A 15,713-nucleotide genomic window follows, 5' to 3' on the forward strand; every position below is an offset into this window, starting at 1 on the left:
TGCCACATCTAAAATTACTTGCAAAATATTGGCTCTCTGAAAACATCACACAATAACTGTAATTAATACCAGCCCTTTAAAGTACTCCTCAAGTCTACTGCAATCTTAAACCAGTACTGTGTTGCTGGTTGCATCCTAAACAATGTTAAAAATGACAACAGAAAAGAAAAATTCCCCATCAGAAGTAAGAAATCTATAATCCACTGATCTGCTGAATGGAATAACACCTTTGCCCTTATTATTTATAGAGCTTTTTTGGGAGGATCTCAGGACTTTACTCTTTAGCTCAGCCTCACAAGTTCAATAGCCCATGAGTTATATAAACATCATTTTACTATCTGAACTATTTTCCCAGCAAAAAGGTCATTCCAGGGGAGGACTATTTGAATGACTTCTTTTGCAAAACTAATATTGCTTTACTCGTAGTCATGTAGCTTCAGAGTGACCAAAGCTGAAGTCCACCCGAGCAGACCCGGCCTCGCCAGCTGGCAGCTCCAGCACTTCAGAGAACAGAAGAAAAAAGGCTGCAGGTTGTACTGCACCTAAAAACGTCTAGCAAGTATTTTCACGGAACACAAGTTCGAATAAAGGCTTGGAAAATGTTCTTCTTTTAAGCAGGAAGCGAGTAAATAAATACATATATAAAACCGGGTTGCAACCAGCAGAAAAAGATCACGTCTTGACAGGGATGCTGCAAACCGGGAGACGTGTTGCTCGTCCTCCAGCCGGGGGATGCTCCGGGACCTCCGCGGGGAGCCAGGGCAAGCTCCGCGCCCGCGGAACGCTCTCCTCCCTCGGGCACAGAGAGGGAACCACGTCCGCTACCGAATGGAGGGGGAAAAAAAGCTCTGGGGGCCCGATCTGCTGGCGGTGCCGGGGTTCGGCTTTGCGGGTCCTTGGGGGCGGGAGAGAAGATGGTCCAGAGCGGGCTTTTAAGGCGCACCGAGCGGCGGCTGCTTCGTGCGGGCGCCACCGGCATCTCCCAGAGCATCCAGCTGCACGGCCGCCCGAGCGGGGCTCGCCAGGGCATCCCCGGGCTGAGCCCCCGGCCCCTCTGCCCGGCTCCGGCTGGGGACAAACATCCTCTCAACAATGGGCATGTTTGCAGCAACATGATATCACCTAATAACGCCGAATAAGGCAATGACTGTACGCTGAAGCGATACGACCCTGCCGCTCTCACCACACGGCGCGGAAAGCTATTTGCAGATTTGCTAAGCCCTTTTGAATGAATGCATCTGCAGCTGACCTTTAACAATAGACGCTGAAATAGCACAATCTGTGGGACCAGGTTTGAGGGGGGGGGGCGGGGGGAGACGGGAAGAGGGAAGGAAGAAATGGGTGAATATCGTAATCTCTGCAATCTCATTCACTTCCTTTCCCAAACCTCCGCGCACAGGGAAAAAGCGATATTTTCCCTATAACCAGGGCTCTATCTCAAGCCGTTTCCAATGCCAGGTCGGCCACATGGCACCCCAAAAGCCGCCGCCGGCGGGACCGGCGCGCAGCCCCGCTGGGCATCGCTCCGCGGAGGGGCGACTGCGACAAGGATGCTCCAGCCCCCCGCTCTCCTCCCCTCCCCTCCCGCCGCTCTCTCACCTTCCCTGGCTTTCAACAAGACGGTGTTGGCAACGATGTTTTCCAGCTCCATTGACGAGCTCGGGCAGCGTCGGCAGCAGCGGCACTGCAGCAGGACGTCACTCCCGAGGTGCGGAGCCTCCGGGCGACCACCCGCCTCCTGCCCCTAGCGCGGTGTCCCCCCGTGCATGATCTCCGCCTTCCTCCCTTCTCCCCCGGGCGGAGGCGGCGCTCCCCGCGCTATCTGCTCCCGCGGCGCCTCGCCCCGCTACTCCATCCTCCGCCCCGCGGGCTCCCCGCTGGTTTGAGGGCTCGGGCGCTCCTGTCTCCCTCCCCCGGGGGTGTGGCACCGCGGAGCGGCCCCGCAGCCCCGCGCAGGCGCCATCCCCGCCGCCGGCTCCGCGGGGCCGGGCACGCCGGGACGTGTAGTTCTGGGGCGGTCCCGCCGCACCTGGCGCTGACCCCGCGGCCACGCAGTGTCCCTGCGGAGGAAGCCCGCGGACACGGGCCGGACGGAGCGTCCCGGGCGGCGGGGCGGGGAGCGCGGGGGAGGCCGCGGGGCGATGCGCGGAGCGGGGCGCGGGGTTCCCAGCGGCGGCGCAGCCCTGGTGCCGGGCGCCACCCCGCGTCGGCGGCCCCAGCCAGGGCAGGGGCTCCCCTGCCCGGGGCTCCCCAGAACTCCCCTGCCCGGGGCTCCCCAGAACTCCCCTGCCCAGGGCACGGAGGGTCTCGGTGCTCGCCCACGCCTCCCAGGTGCTCACACCCGAGCGAAAGAGGCCCCGACAACCGACTGCTCCATCCTCTGCTATGCGATGCACACCCCGGGGTCGAGTTACGGGCTTCTCGACTTTGTGGAGATCTTAGAAGTCCCCCAAAGAAGCACCCTAGGGAATCCCGTCTTCTCTGTCACACTTTTTTTGTTGTTGTTGTTTTTACACTGTTGTATGAGACAGCAGCCACTTGTGGAAAATTTGTGAATTTTAAGGGCTATGGTACAACATAAATTCTCTTCTGTCTGTATAGGACAGATGCTCATGTCAGCATGATTCTGATTTTCCTAGCAACAGAGGAGATAGATTCAGGAGGTCAAGCAAAGAAAGAGGAATAAAACCGAGCCGTTACTCTCACTAACACTCTTCCCCCATCTGTGTTTGCATTGATTAAATCCAGGTGAAGCAAATCAAATTAGCATGCACCTTCTTGTCAGTGGAGTATAGACACTACTTTTTCCTTCTTCTTTTAATTGTACCGATCATATTTAGTTCTACAGCCAGGCAGAAATTACTTGCAATACCAGGACTTGCAGACTGCTTAGAACACTTTTTCTGAACATAAGAAATAAATGAGAAACGCATTTAATTAATAATACCTTGGGCATTAGGATAAAATACCTATAATAAAGGCCTTTTATACCAAATTAAGTGTCAAAGGTTAGAATTTTCATAGAATCATTTCAATTGGAAGAGACCCTCAGGATCATCAAGTCCAACCATAACCTAACTCTAGCACTAAACCATGTCACTAAGAACCTCATTTAAATGCCTTTTAAACCACTAATTTTGAACATTATTGTGCATAGCAGGTGGCACTGCTATGTACAATCTTCCATGTCCTTTTTCCTATTGCCTGAGAAAATGTTCAGCGTCCAGAAGACGTGCCATGTTGCTGTTACTTTCTTTGTAATGGCAAGTTCCATATAGCAGCAGTTGTGTCTGTAAGTACCGGAAGATTTTTCTCTGATTAAATAATTCTTAAGGGAAAAATTGCTTCCTGGAAACCAGAGCCTTAGCACAGAGATGAGGCTTCTCAGGAGTGTCTGCCCTACTTGTTGTTTGACCACTTCAGTGCAAGGACTCACTTCTGAACAGAGCAAATTATGCTCAGGTTATAAGTGCATTTCACGTCCCTGTCCAGCCTCCCACTAATGGTCATCACAAGGGCAACACCAGCACCACAACATACAGGGATGATGTTGGAAGACAGAGTTACACCTTTTACATATGTTTTTAATGCTACAAGCAACGCTTCTCTCCAACGGAAATAGGAACATGGGTGCCTTAGTCCCCGTTTTGTGTAGCTGCAAGCTCAACGTCTGCTGGCACCAGTGGGTGTCAGTAGGTTTGCTGCATCCCATACCAAGCTGTCCAGTGGGGAGGGATTTACTTTCCTGGGACACTCCACACTGAGTATTGACCGTGTTTGGTGTGTAACTTTTATACAGGTGCCTGAATAAAGATCTTTAAGATCTTGAGATGCACTTGGAAATCACCACGTGCACCAGATGGCTCTACTGCTCCTCTTTTATTGAATATTTATATGTATATGTACATCTACATACGCGAGTCATAGGCACAGACGGTCATCTGCAGTGTCCCCCTGGGACAGAAGCATGACTCCAGCAGGCTGATGTTGTTCTGTATACTCTGTGAATGCTTATGTAGTTCTTGAAAGGGTAAGCAGATTTATCGAAACAGAACAGATCTATATGGTGTTTGTAAATCCCATGGAGCTACCTAGTGTTCGTGAACGGTGCATCTCTGAAGCACTTCACGTTCTCGGCAGCCAAAGGCAGAGTTACACAGTCCCTTCGGAAACAGCAATCAAACAGAGCGTTGTGCTGCTGCCAGAGTGGTTATTTCAACTAAGCTGTTTGACTTTGCATTGAAGGGGACAAGGAGCAGTCGCATAATGTAAACACGGCTGAGTGCAGGGACTGGAAAGCTGAGCTCTGCCATCAGACCGCTGAGATTCTGCAACATTCTTCATGTTTACCAGTAATAACGGAGTGCGTTTTCTTAACGATTCTTACATCATTTAACAAAATCAAACTTGTTTCCAATAAATCTGAGTCAGTGTGGTGCCCTAGGAGGTGTGTTCACTAGCACAATGTCTATTTTGAAAAACAAAACCAAGATAATTAGTCCTCACTGCATCTCTCTTTTCTACTACAGTCTTTTAAGCCTGAATATACCACTGTCACGTGACAAGGGTCTGCTTCAGCACAGGCCTCAGATGGATGGTCCCTTCCATGGACATGGCTCCCCAGGGACTGCCAGAGCAAGTGCCACTGCACAGACTGACTTGTCCTAAAGCCCATCAGCTGGTCTTTGCAAAACCCACTGCAGCGTCTGGAGTCTTACCTCATGACTTCTTCCCAGCTGTCAGGATCTTCAGGTTTGTGTCACCTGGAAGACCTGGTTCACAAAAACAACAAAAAATAAATATATTAGGAACAGGTAGATTTTTTTATACCCATTTTTCTCTTGTGATGACAAAGTCCTTTTGATTTCAAGGTATATCCACCCCTGATTAAATGGAGCAGTCAGGTTTTCTGTGAGTAAGGGAGAAAGAGGAGACCTGTAAGTCTGTTTCCCTACTTATTCTATTCACTCTTGTAAACTCTGGTGCTGAAATACTCAAGCAAAGACAGGGTGGCAGGGAAAGAACATAGGTCTTTTTTGCTGTCCTAAAGATTCTGATCCAGTGCTTGCTGGGAGAAAAGGGAAAATTTAGTCTGAATCATATGCAGAAATAGCCAATTTTGGAAGGAAATAAACAAAAAATGAGAGGTTACATAAAAAACCCCCAACCAGTTAAACTCTGAAAAATGTGCTTTCTAAGGTGCTTGATGTGTTTGGTTGTTTTGCTTTCAAGCAAAACATCTTCATCCAAAGGCATTCAGGAAAGATCTAGAAAAAAAAGACACCTTTTAGAGTGCTGAACACCAGGACAAAGCAGGGCTGGCAGCCATCTTTCCTTGGTGGGGAAAGGGCGGTTTGTAAATGAAACGCCAACGCCGTGCGAGACCCAAACACATCAGCGCAATAAGAATAGGAAAGCAGCAGGGCAGAGTGTGATATTCTGAGCCGCTCGCAGGGATGAGTCATCGGCAGGGTGGGCGCAGGCAGCTCCAGCCAGAAGCACAGCAGCAACACACCCAGTTTGATGCTGCCACCACAGAAAAACCACTTGGCCTCTGCACAACCTGCTTGAAACGTCATGATAAGACCCCCCAGTGAATCAGATGTCAAAAAGGCGCTTTTCTTTTGCCTATACTTATCAATTGGAAACACACCTTAACGGCGGCTATCTCCTTGATCCATGTTACAATATGCAATTAATGCAGTAAAACCTGTTCATTATAGCTTTAAGCTGGATTGCGTTCAGAATGGCTTCTGAAACTTATTCCTACAAAACCGGCACATTCTTTTGCCTCCTGCTGAGGTTCAGGATCAGCAGGTGGGAGCACACAGGCCTCTGAAAAGCTTTTGCAGGCAGCTGTAACCTTTTACAGAGCGCCCTGCATAAGGACAGAGGCTGCCATCTACCAACAGCCGTGGGGTGATGCACCGTGTTGTCTAAACGGAGCTATTTGCTTTGGTTTAGATAAAAATGGTTATGCTTCTGTTGTTTCTTTCCATTTCTAAACCTTTTCTTCAGTTATCTATTTCCTCAAGGTAGAGGACAAATTATTGTTACAGCATTTGAGCACATGGAATAAAATAACCTTCTAGAAGATAAGCAGATTTTGTTTTTTAAACAACCAGATGTACGCATACCACATTGTGCACAGAGTCTGCCATTTGACGACCCACAGCAGCCAGAGATCTGATTTGGGATTTGCTTTCCCCTTTCATCAAGTTTAGGGAGAAGCAGCTACTTTTTCGCTAATACTTTGTTGTGCTAATGCTAATTTTTCAAAGAGCTCTTTGAAAACTAACTCTCACAAAACAATGATAACAACACACAAGCGTTACCTACCAGTTTGTATCAACAGAGCTCGAAGTTTTTCACCAGAAAGGCATATTTAATTATTCCTAATAGGAAAAAAAGAGGCACGAAGTGAGAACAGGCAGGTAAGTATCCTAAACAAAAAACCAATTTGCATCTCCCATCATCCGCTCAAGTACCTTATCCACTGCACCTTGTAACAACACAAATGTCTCCCTAAATCCTGGTGAAGTCCCTGGAGAGTCCTTCACCAACTTCAGATTTCCCAATATGAATCAGGCTTAAAGACTCTAAAGGCCCGTGGGAGACAGCAAAGTAGACAACCAACAAGACTAGGAGAAAGATGTGTATATGCTACCACTTAGTAGATCTGTTTTGAACTTTGGATGGCAAGAAGAACCTAGTTTAGCAGCTGTTCCAGCCTGTGCGAGAGCCAGAGCTGAGCAAAAAAGGAACAACTCCTTTGCCAGGTGTATTCTGGCAGGTACATTATCCATCTTCAAATTGTAGGGATGTTCAGTAAAAAGCAAAATGGAAAACAAAGCCCCTGTCAAATGGCAGTAGTTCAAGCTCTTGCCAGAAGTCCGAGAAGCTGAATTAAGCCGCCTTCATAACAAAGCATGAGCAATATTTCCCCACCTGCAAGCCAAGTGTTTAAACAAATACAACTTTCCAGGGAGGGGGGAAGGACGTCGGTTTAGAATACATCAACTTAGAAGTTGTAAATAATCACCTGTGGGTGAGACAACCATCCTGAGGAAATCCCAATGACAGCCCTTTCCTTGCTGCCACAATGCAGCTCCCACAGCTGAGGGGAAGGAGCCGCTGTGGCCCAGCTGGCACCTGGGGCACGTTTGCTGCTGTGGGGACTCTGTTCGAGGGGATGTGCTGGGCTGGCAGGTGCAAGTGTAGACCTGCTGGTCTGCTCTGTCCTTCAGAATCGGCCCAGGGAACGGCTGACGTGCCTTTGCTGCTCTTCACTGACAGTCACTGCTCTGCGGGTGTCCTGGGCTCCGCTCAGCTCTCGCCGCTCGCCTGGCACCCTCAGCAGCGGCACCAGGACCTGCCGACCTCCACTGCAGACACATCTCTCAACAACCTTCCCTCTCCATCTCCCACGGCTGCAGGCTACAGTACAGCTCACCCACACTGTGTCCAACGTCTTCTCTAACACAAAAAGAGTTTACTCGCTTCCACTTTTAGGCTCCGAGGGGTTTTTTAAGCAAGAATGCCCCTAACTTTTAGGTAACAGACATGCAAATAAGGCGAGTAGCTCAGCCAGCCAGCTCTCCTCACCCAGCCTGTGGCCTTCCCAGCAGAGTCTCCATCCGGCCAGCACTTTCAAGCAGCACTGGTTCATCATCAGGAGTCAAAACTGAACTTTTCTCTCTCACACAGCTTCAGGTTTCCCTTCACGAAGCGCTATGAGGAGCAAAGGGTACATAAGGTGCCTTAACTCCAAATCTGCCAGATCAGCGACCCAGCACGGCACTTGCATGTGCTTATGCACACATGCTCCAGTGCACATGCAGAGCTTGTTAGAGGGTGTTACGCCTGAAGTGAACAGCTTCAAAAGCAGTAGTGATGTCTGTTTGAAGTCAAGGAAATCAGCGGGTGCAGGAAGCAGTCAGACCCCGCTGTTGGACCCCATACTGCGGTATCTCTATCCTTTAGTGTCCGCATTTTCTTCCCCCTCGTCCCACCTTGACTATACAGTTTGCACCCTTGTACAGGACTCCTCTTTCTTCATCATCTCCTTTTGGGGATCTCCATCACCATCATCATCACACAGCCCAGCCAGCAATCCACTACCTCTGTGCACACATAATGTTATTCTGGCAGTTCTGCTGGGCACTACAGTTTTTGAGATTATCAGAGCCACATTTCCATCTCTCATTGGCTACATTTGGACTAATAAATTCAGGAGTTCCACAGAAAGGTACCAGAGAGTGAAACTGGTGATGATGTTAAATCACAGAATCCCAGACTGGTTGGGGTTGAAGGGGCCTCTGGAGATCACCCAGTCCAACCCACCTGCTCACGCAGGGTCACCAGAGCAGATCACACAGGATCGTGTCCAGGCGGGTTTGAATGTCTCCAGAGGAGACTCCACAGCCTCTCTGGGCAGCCTGGGCCAGGCTCTGGCACCTCACAGGAAAGAAGTTTCTCCTCATGTTCAGATGGAACCTCCTGTGCTTCAGTCTGTGCCCGTTGCCCCTCATCCTGTCCCTGGGCACCACTGAACAGAGTCTGGTCCATCCTCTTGACACCCACCCTGAGGTATTTATAAGCACTGATGAGATCCCTCTCAGCATCTCTTCTCCAGGCTGAACAGCCCCAGCTCTCTCAGTCTCAATTATTATTAAAAAAACTATAATCTGAGCGAGTTCCATAACGCCAGAGCCAAGGGCATTAGAAAAATTTGTATCTGGAAGGTTTCCGAGCACAAGCCACCCTGTTCGCTCCATTTCAGCCTGTGTCACCACACACCAAAACCGGGTCCCACCGCCTAACCCGCCAGCGGGAACCCGCAGCACACACAGCAACCGGCGGGCAGGGCCGGGGGGCACGGCCGGCCCTGGGACACGTCCCGCCCGGCTGCGCTCCCCGCTGGGCGGGCCCGGGCCGGCCCGTCCCCCCGCCCCGCAGGCCCGCCCCGGTCAAGATGGCTGCCGCGCTGGGAAGGCTCCTGCGGAGCGTGGTGAGTGAGCGCCCGACTTCCCCGGCCGCGCCGCGGCCCCCGCCATGGCGGCTCTGACTGTCCGTGTCCCCCCGCAGGTGCCCGCTGTCGGGAGGAGGCTGACGGCGCAGCCCCTGCCCTGCGCCCGCCGACAGCTCAGCCTGGGTAAGTGCGGGGAGGGCGGCGGGAACGCAGACACATGCAGCCCCACGGGGGGAGGCGGCGGGAGCGGCCCCTGCGGCCTCTCGGCCCCGGCTGCCCGTGCGGCTGCGCCGGGGAGGAGGCGGCGGCGGCCCCGGGGCCCGGCCCGGCCCGGCCCGCAGCTCGTGTGTTCTGCCCGCAGGCTGCTCGCGGTTGGCCCCGGCGGTCACGCAACACGCCCCGTTCTTCAAGGGAACGGCCGTTGTTAACGGAGAGTTCAAGGAGCTGAGCCTGGATGACTTCAAGGGGAAATACCTGGTGCTCTTCTTCTACCCCCTGGACTTGTGAGTGCGGGTTTTCCCCTTTCATACGAGCCTCCTGCCTCGCTGAAGGTCATCAGAGCTGCTGCAGATCTTTGCTGCCTAAAGGAGATGGTTTTACCTTCTCTGGGCTGGTCCCGTCCAGCAGATGTATGTTTATAGAATTATAGAATCATTTTGGTTGGAAGAGACCCTCAGGATCATCGAGTCCAACCATAACCAAGCTCTAGCACTAAACCATGTCCCTGAGAACCTCATCTAAATGCCTTTTAAACCCCTCCAGGGATGGCGACTCCACCACTGCCCTGGGCAGCCTGTTCCAATGCCTGACAACCCTTTCCAGGAAGAATTTTTCCCTAATACCCAGTCTAAACCTCCGCTGGAACAACTTGAGGCCTTTTGCTCTCATCCTGTCACTTGCTACTTGGGAGAAGAGACCAACACCCTCTGTGTTCCAACCTCCTTTCAGGCAGTTGCAGACAGTGATAAATTATCCCCTCAGCTCCTGTTCTCCAGGCTGAACAGCCCCAGGTCCCTCAGCCGCTCCTCATCACTCTTGTGCTCCAGGCCGCTCACCAGCTTCGTCACCTCCTCTGCACTCTCTCTAGTGTTTCAATGTAGTGACAGGACTTGGGGGGAAATGGCCATTTTATGCTAAAGCAATGGGTCTGGAGAGCATCTTGCAGCTGCCAGGACTGCTTCAGGAGGCAGAGGTGGCCTTGCAAGGGTGGTTCTTCTCACAGTCAGACCCCGGGGCGCAGGCATTGCCTTGCAGTTGGGGTTCACCTTGGAGACTCTTTGCTTTTAAGCAGCAGAACTGCAGCAAGACAGCTCCAGAGCGAACTGTGGATAGGCTGGGCCTGCCCAGGAGGCTTCAATCATCAGGAGCATCCTGGGCAGTTCTGATGAAGTTTAGTGTATGTGGGCACGTGGAGGAGAATTTAACCTGTGGTTCCTTCTGTTATAGATTCCAAAAACTCTCTGTCTAGAGAGTGTCTAGCAGGGACAGTTTCTCCATGTCTGCAAAAAAAATCTGTTTAGAACTGGGAGTTGAAAACTCGTGTGCCAGCAAGGTGGCTACAGCCATTGCTTTGAACTGGCTGAAACTAATCTTGAGCAGGAAACATGGTTAAAATTATCAGGTTAAAGAAATGGTGCTACTGCTTTAGTGCCCAGAAACAGGCATAAGAGTATTTTCTAAACAACTCTCTGAAAAGATTGCAGAATCATTGCAGCCTGTTCTCTCTTCCCACCCAGCACCTTTGTCTGCCCAACAGAAATTGTGGCTTTCAGCAACAAAGCAAAGGAATTTCGTGATGTGAACTGTGAAGTTCTGGCAGTTTCTGTGGATTCTCATTTTTGTCATCTGGCCTGGATAAATACACCACGAAAGGTATGAATTGAGCGGTTGTTTGGGGCTTTCTCTGTTGGTTGTTTTCTTTTCACAGGAGCTCCTGAGCAGAAAAACTGCATAAACAATTGTGTGAACACTGATTTCAAGAAGTAGACTGCCTGTCGTGATATGCTATGGGATTAACTTCTACATTGGATGACATAATTCTGACCTCGGTCTTTGTTTTCTTTATCTTTTCCTTAAAGATTCGGGGCTTTTTTCATCTTTGATTTGCACTCGTGCTAGTCCTATAGGTTGCATCATAACCTTATACATTTTTCTTGAAAGGCAAATACTCAATATCCGTGTTACTGTCCTAAACTGATGGTTTCTGTGAATCATCACAGAAAATGAAGAGATGCTGTGTAGTCCTTACTGTTAATCAGTATCTAACGGTGGTGGCTTTGCAATGGAAGCAGAACAGCCAGTTTATCGGAGCACTTGTGTTATTGACTTTCACTTGCTGAAATGGTTCCTCTTCTGCAATACAAGCGGTGCTCCTCAGCTTTCTTCAGGGAAAGAAAGCGATGAAGGTGGCCTTTTACTGGAGAGGATCTTTGTTCAGATGTCTATAAAAATGCCCATTTTTGATCAGAGGCAGCACCTCGATACTGTGGTTAGTTGCAGAGAATGAGGAGCGTGGTAGGAAGGTGCAGAAGCTCCTGTGCCATCGAGCAGTGGTGCTCACAGAGTGGGCTGCTTCCAGGTGTGTGGCTTTGTTGCCGTTACACAGGGGAGGGAAGAGAGTTTCTTAGATTTAATACAGCTTGGCTGAACCTATTGAGAGAGTTTCATTTTCTGCATGCTTTGTTCAGAGCACTAAAATGTGATTATGGGCTGACTTCCGCGCTTTATGCGGAAGCTGCTTTGGCACTGCTCTGTGCACATGTAGCAAAACGCCCTGGAAAGGGCAGAAAGAATTCCAGGGTTGTGCGGACAGGACCTTGACACCCGGAGAAGCAAAAGCCTTGGTTTCTCTGACATCTGCACTCAAAGCTCCACGTGCAAGAACTCCATTGCAGATGAGCACTTGCAGGTCAGGGTCTGAGTGACTGAGATTGCACAATGAACCACTGATGATACCAGGAATAGAAAACCTAACAAACTCTGGGCTTGTTTCAAGGCTAGAGAGCTTATCTCTCTTGCAGTTCCAATATGTTGCAAAACTGAAATAAATCTTCATTGACTCTCCAAATAATAGTTAAATTGATTTGGGGAGGGGAAAAAAAATTCATATATGGACTAAATAGAGCAGCAGAACTTTGATGTACCTAGTGTGGCTGTCAGAAACCTTGTGTTGTCTGTTCATAGTATGCAGGTTTATTTTCCCTTCCCTCCCTACCATGTTAATCGTCTTTCATTTTGAACACTTAAACAGGGAGTAGAAATTTTTGTATTCAAAGCTCCTGCGTAGGGTACAAGGGGAATCTTTCTGAAGATTTATAACCGTTGTCAGAGGTAGCCTTTCACCACCAAAATAAGCAATTCTAAAATGCTCGGTGCAAAAGCAGGTTTCATGTTCCAAAGAAACCAAATGTTCCTGACTACTGTAAAAAAAGAAACAAACAAAACAAGCCAAACCAAACAACGCCAGACACGTAAGTGGTTCCTTTCATGGAGCAAACGTCATGAGTGTGTTTTGTTGTCAGTATAGCTTAAAGAGAACTGAATCCAAGGATGAAGGATAATCCTAAAATGTGTTTTGTAACAAAATGGAATCTTATTCTTTTCTCTAGAGCGGCGGTTTGGGCAAAATGAATATTCCAATTCTGTCAGACCTCACAAAACAAATCTCCCGTGATTACGGTGTGCTGCTAGAAGGACCCGGCATAGCGCTGAGGTGAGGCATGATTGCTGATAGCTCGGTTATGACACAACCCAGTCTAAACCAGTGTGAGCCATACTGTCTCCCCCTGCAGAGGAAACTGCACAGGGATCTAATGACAACTGTGAGGTGTCATTTTTTCTGCAGAACTTCTGGATCCCACCCTAGGAAAAGGGCGTGTGGCCGTTATGGCCATTGAGAATGGTTCTGGGCCTCTCTGAGAATGCACGCAGAGCAAAGCCAGCTGTTCTGATCCAAGTGACTGGGAGAACTCCGTGTCACTAAGGAAGACAAGAGTAGCATAGAAGAGCATTTTACAATTTATTTTTCAAAATTTGGGTCTGTCTTTAATTTTCCTTCCTTCTGAAGGGAGAAGAGACTGCCTTAACTTCCATGTGAGAAGTTTCTAAAGTGGTAGCCACTACAGTCAATCCCATAATTATCTAGGATTTTTTAAAAATGACACTTTTCCACCGTAGGAATACTTATTAAAAGCAAATAGCAGTCCCTGAGATCTATTGGACTGGGTAGGAGTCTTCTGGAGACCTTTGGTTCCTGATCTCTTTGGATCAGGAACTTCTGACATTTGTTGACAAATTAAGTTTATTAGTATGGTAAGGCTGGGACTTTGGTTTTCACAAATTGACATATTGTTCATATGCAACAGGATTTAATTTGGTAGCTTAATGCGTAAGCACCTCTTCACTCGGTACCTTTGGCTTTTCGTATCAAAAAGACATGGGAAGGATGTCAGCTATCAACTTGGAAATATAGGTGGAAATAGTTCTACATTTGTTATAAATCTGTGTCGATTTGATCACTGTGCTAACAAACAATATATGAAATGCTGCATTGCTACTCCTAACTCTGATATCTGCATCTAAGAATAATGACCTTGCTGAAACAGATGATCCACTTTCTTGTGTTTGCTCTTGGAACATCATTTGCATTCCCTGAACTCTTGCTGCATTACAGAGGTCTCTTCATCATCGATCCAAACGGGATCGTCAAGCACCTGAGTATCAATGACCTCCCCGTCGGTCGCAGTGTGGAGGAGACGCTCCGGTTGGTGAAAGCATTCCAGTTCGTGGAGACGCACGGAGAGGTTTGTCCGGCAAACTGGACTCCAGACTCCCCTACGGTGAGTGTCTGCTAAATAACACTCTTCTAAATATAGACACTGGCTTATTTTTGCACGTCTGAAGGGCTGAGAACCAGTTCAACGTGAGGTGCTTGACTGAACCTGTGCCTGTTGTCTAAATCTGAGGCTTTTATCGGTTGGACCAATTCAGTCGATTTGTATGATACTAAATGTGTGATTTCTGTGAAGAAAGTCAGCAATTTTCTTTTAGAAGACACAAATTGTATTTAAAACTCTAAATTTGACTTCTGCTCTCTACCAATTGTCTTCAGATACTTTACTTATATAATGACCTGCTTGATGTGTAGCAGGAAAAATGCATTGAATACTTTAGGAGCTTATCTTTTAGGAGCTTTCGTCTTTCAACCAAATGCAGAAACAACCTGTTGGTTTTTATCAAGTATGCATGTTTTTTTCCTAGTGTCAAATCTGCATTTTTGTAACCTTTGTTATAGCATATAATAACTAAGCTTTCTTTTCTTGACAGATCAAACCAAGCCCAGAAGGCTCTAAAGAATATTTTGAGAAAGTGAATAAATAAACACTGAAATATGTGGACAAGACTCCTAGTTACCATAAAATGAAGATATTAGGAAAGCAGCTGTGATTATTAAAAAAAAAAAATAATCAAAGTTCTTATTTTCTCATGTTTAAGAAGAAATTAAATGCTGAAATATTTACCGAGTCCCTTGTCTTGTTTTAAAAAGAAGGGTAAAAATGAAGGCTTTCCTCCCTGCCCCTTTTGCAACTTCGATGTCATGAATTTCCGTGACCCCTTGTCTTCTTCCCCAATACGACAGGTACACAAAATACAGTTGTCTTCACTGGGTTTTCTCCTTTCTTTGGCTCGCTTTGGGCCAGAAAGTGTCTCTTTTTTTCCTCACATGAAGAGCGAAATTCTGTAACAATGGGGGCAATACGGAAAATAGAATTTTGACACAGGGTTTGGCTTTGATTAATTTTGCACAGAAAAAGATGAATGTAACAAAAAATAAAAATCCCTCTTTTTGTGGGTAAATGCACTATAACTTGCAATGAATGTAAATATGTGCCCTTTTAATCCTGCGTATAGCCACAGGTACACCAGAGCATTGACAAGCATGGAGAAATTTCTGCTTGGGAGATGGCAAAAACTTGAACCCCTATAGCTGTACTTACTGGAGCTTTATGAGAATTCTATCACTGAAAGCCTTGCTTATTTGCTTGAATCTGTTGTACTGCTTGAAAACAATGTAGTATGTCTCTAGTTAAAATAATAAATCTTAACATTGGCTAGCAGTGGGTGTGTTGCTTTGCTTTTCTTTCACTTTTTCCCCCAAGATTCCTGTATTTTGAAGGAGTTAGGTGTGTTGCGTTGCCTTAGAAAGGACCTTCTGTAGCTTTGTTCACAGCCAGCAGATAACAGCTGGTGCTGCCGAAGGGGTGGATGTGTCCATACAATACTGAATGGGTTTGTATTTTTCATCTCTGCCCTTCTGAGCAGGGGAAAGGGCTTCAGGTGAACAGCAGCACGAGGGAACCACCTTGACAAAGTGGCTGTTCTGTCCTAAGGTGGCTTTGTAGCTGCTATCAACAGCTGTAATGTAAGGAAAGGATGAAAAAGTGAGCCTAATGTGCTGCTGCAGGCTTCAGTACTTGCAAATCTCTTTTCACTTCCAGCAGTTTAGTTCTGTTTGGGTTAAATCAACTAGTACACGTGCATTTTTTTTCCAATAAACCTGATCTCCTGGACCTATGATGTGTGAAGTGAAACCCCTGACCAGCTCACAGAATGACAGAATGTTAGGAACTGGAAGAGACCTTGAAAGATCATCTGGTCCAGTCCCCCTCAGTGATGCAAAGTAACAGCTTGGGGCAGCTGTTTGTGCGTGTGAAACCCCGGGCGGTGTCACATCTTTCACTTG

At 48.0% G+C, this 15,713-nt stretch overlaps 2 protein-coding genes across 5 annotated transcripts in view; one reads left to right on the forward strand and one right to left on the reverse strand.

The window, feature by feature from the left end:
* Positions 1 to 7,158, reverse strand: part of GRK5 (G protein-coupled receptor kinase 5) — a 167,405-nt gene extending 160,247 nt beyond the window's left edge. For 2 of the 4 annotated variants that reach the window (XR_010473409.1, XM_065066879.1), the window contains exon 1: positions 1,600 to 1,876. Coding sequence is in view for 1 of the 4 variants with exons in the window: in XM_065066879.1 (XP_064922951.1) it covers positions 1,600 to 1,651 (52 nt within the window). In the remaining 3 variants the exon portion in view is untranslated. Of the gene's footprint in view, positions 1 to 1,599; positions 1,877 to 4,718; positions 4,773 to 6,339; positions 6,396 to 7,042 lie in introns of those variants that run through there. The other 2 variants (XM_065066881.1, XM_065066882.1) reach the window with 2 other exon arrangements.
* Positions 7,159 to 8,881: 1,723 nt separating this feature from the next.
* Positions 8,882 to 15,087, forward strand: PRDX3 (peroxiredoxin 3). Its single transcript, XM_065066894.1, has 7 exons — positions 8,882 to 9,010; positions 9,088 to 9,154; positions 9,333 to 9,474; positions 10,708 to 10,843; positions 12,580 to 12,683; positions 13,644 to 13,809; positions 14,297 to 15,087. The coding sequence occupies exons 1-7, from the start codon at positions 8,975 to 8,977 to the stop codon at positions 14,348 to 14,350; spliced, it is 705 nt and encodes a 234-aa protein (XP_064922966.1). The 5' UTR covers positions 8,882 to 8,974; the 3' UTR covers positions 14,351 to 15,087.
* The last annotated feature ends 626 nt before the right edge of the window (positions 15,088 to 15,713 follow it).

The sequence above is a fragment of the Columba livia genome, chromosome 6, assembly GCF_036013475.1.
Source record: "Columba livia isolate bColLiv1 breed racing homer chromosome 6, bColLiv1.pat.W.v2, whole genome shotgun sequence".
NCBI classification, from domain to species: domain Eukaryota; kingdom Metazoa; phylum Chordata; class Aves; order Columbiformes; family Columbidae; genus Columba; species Columba livia.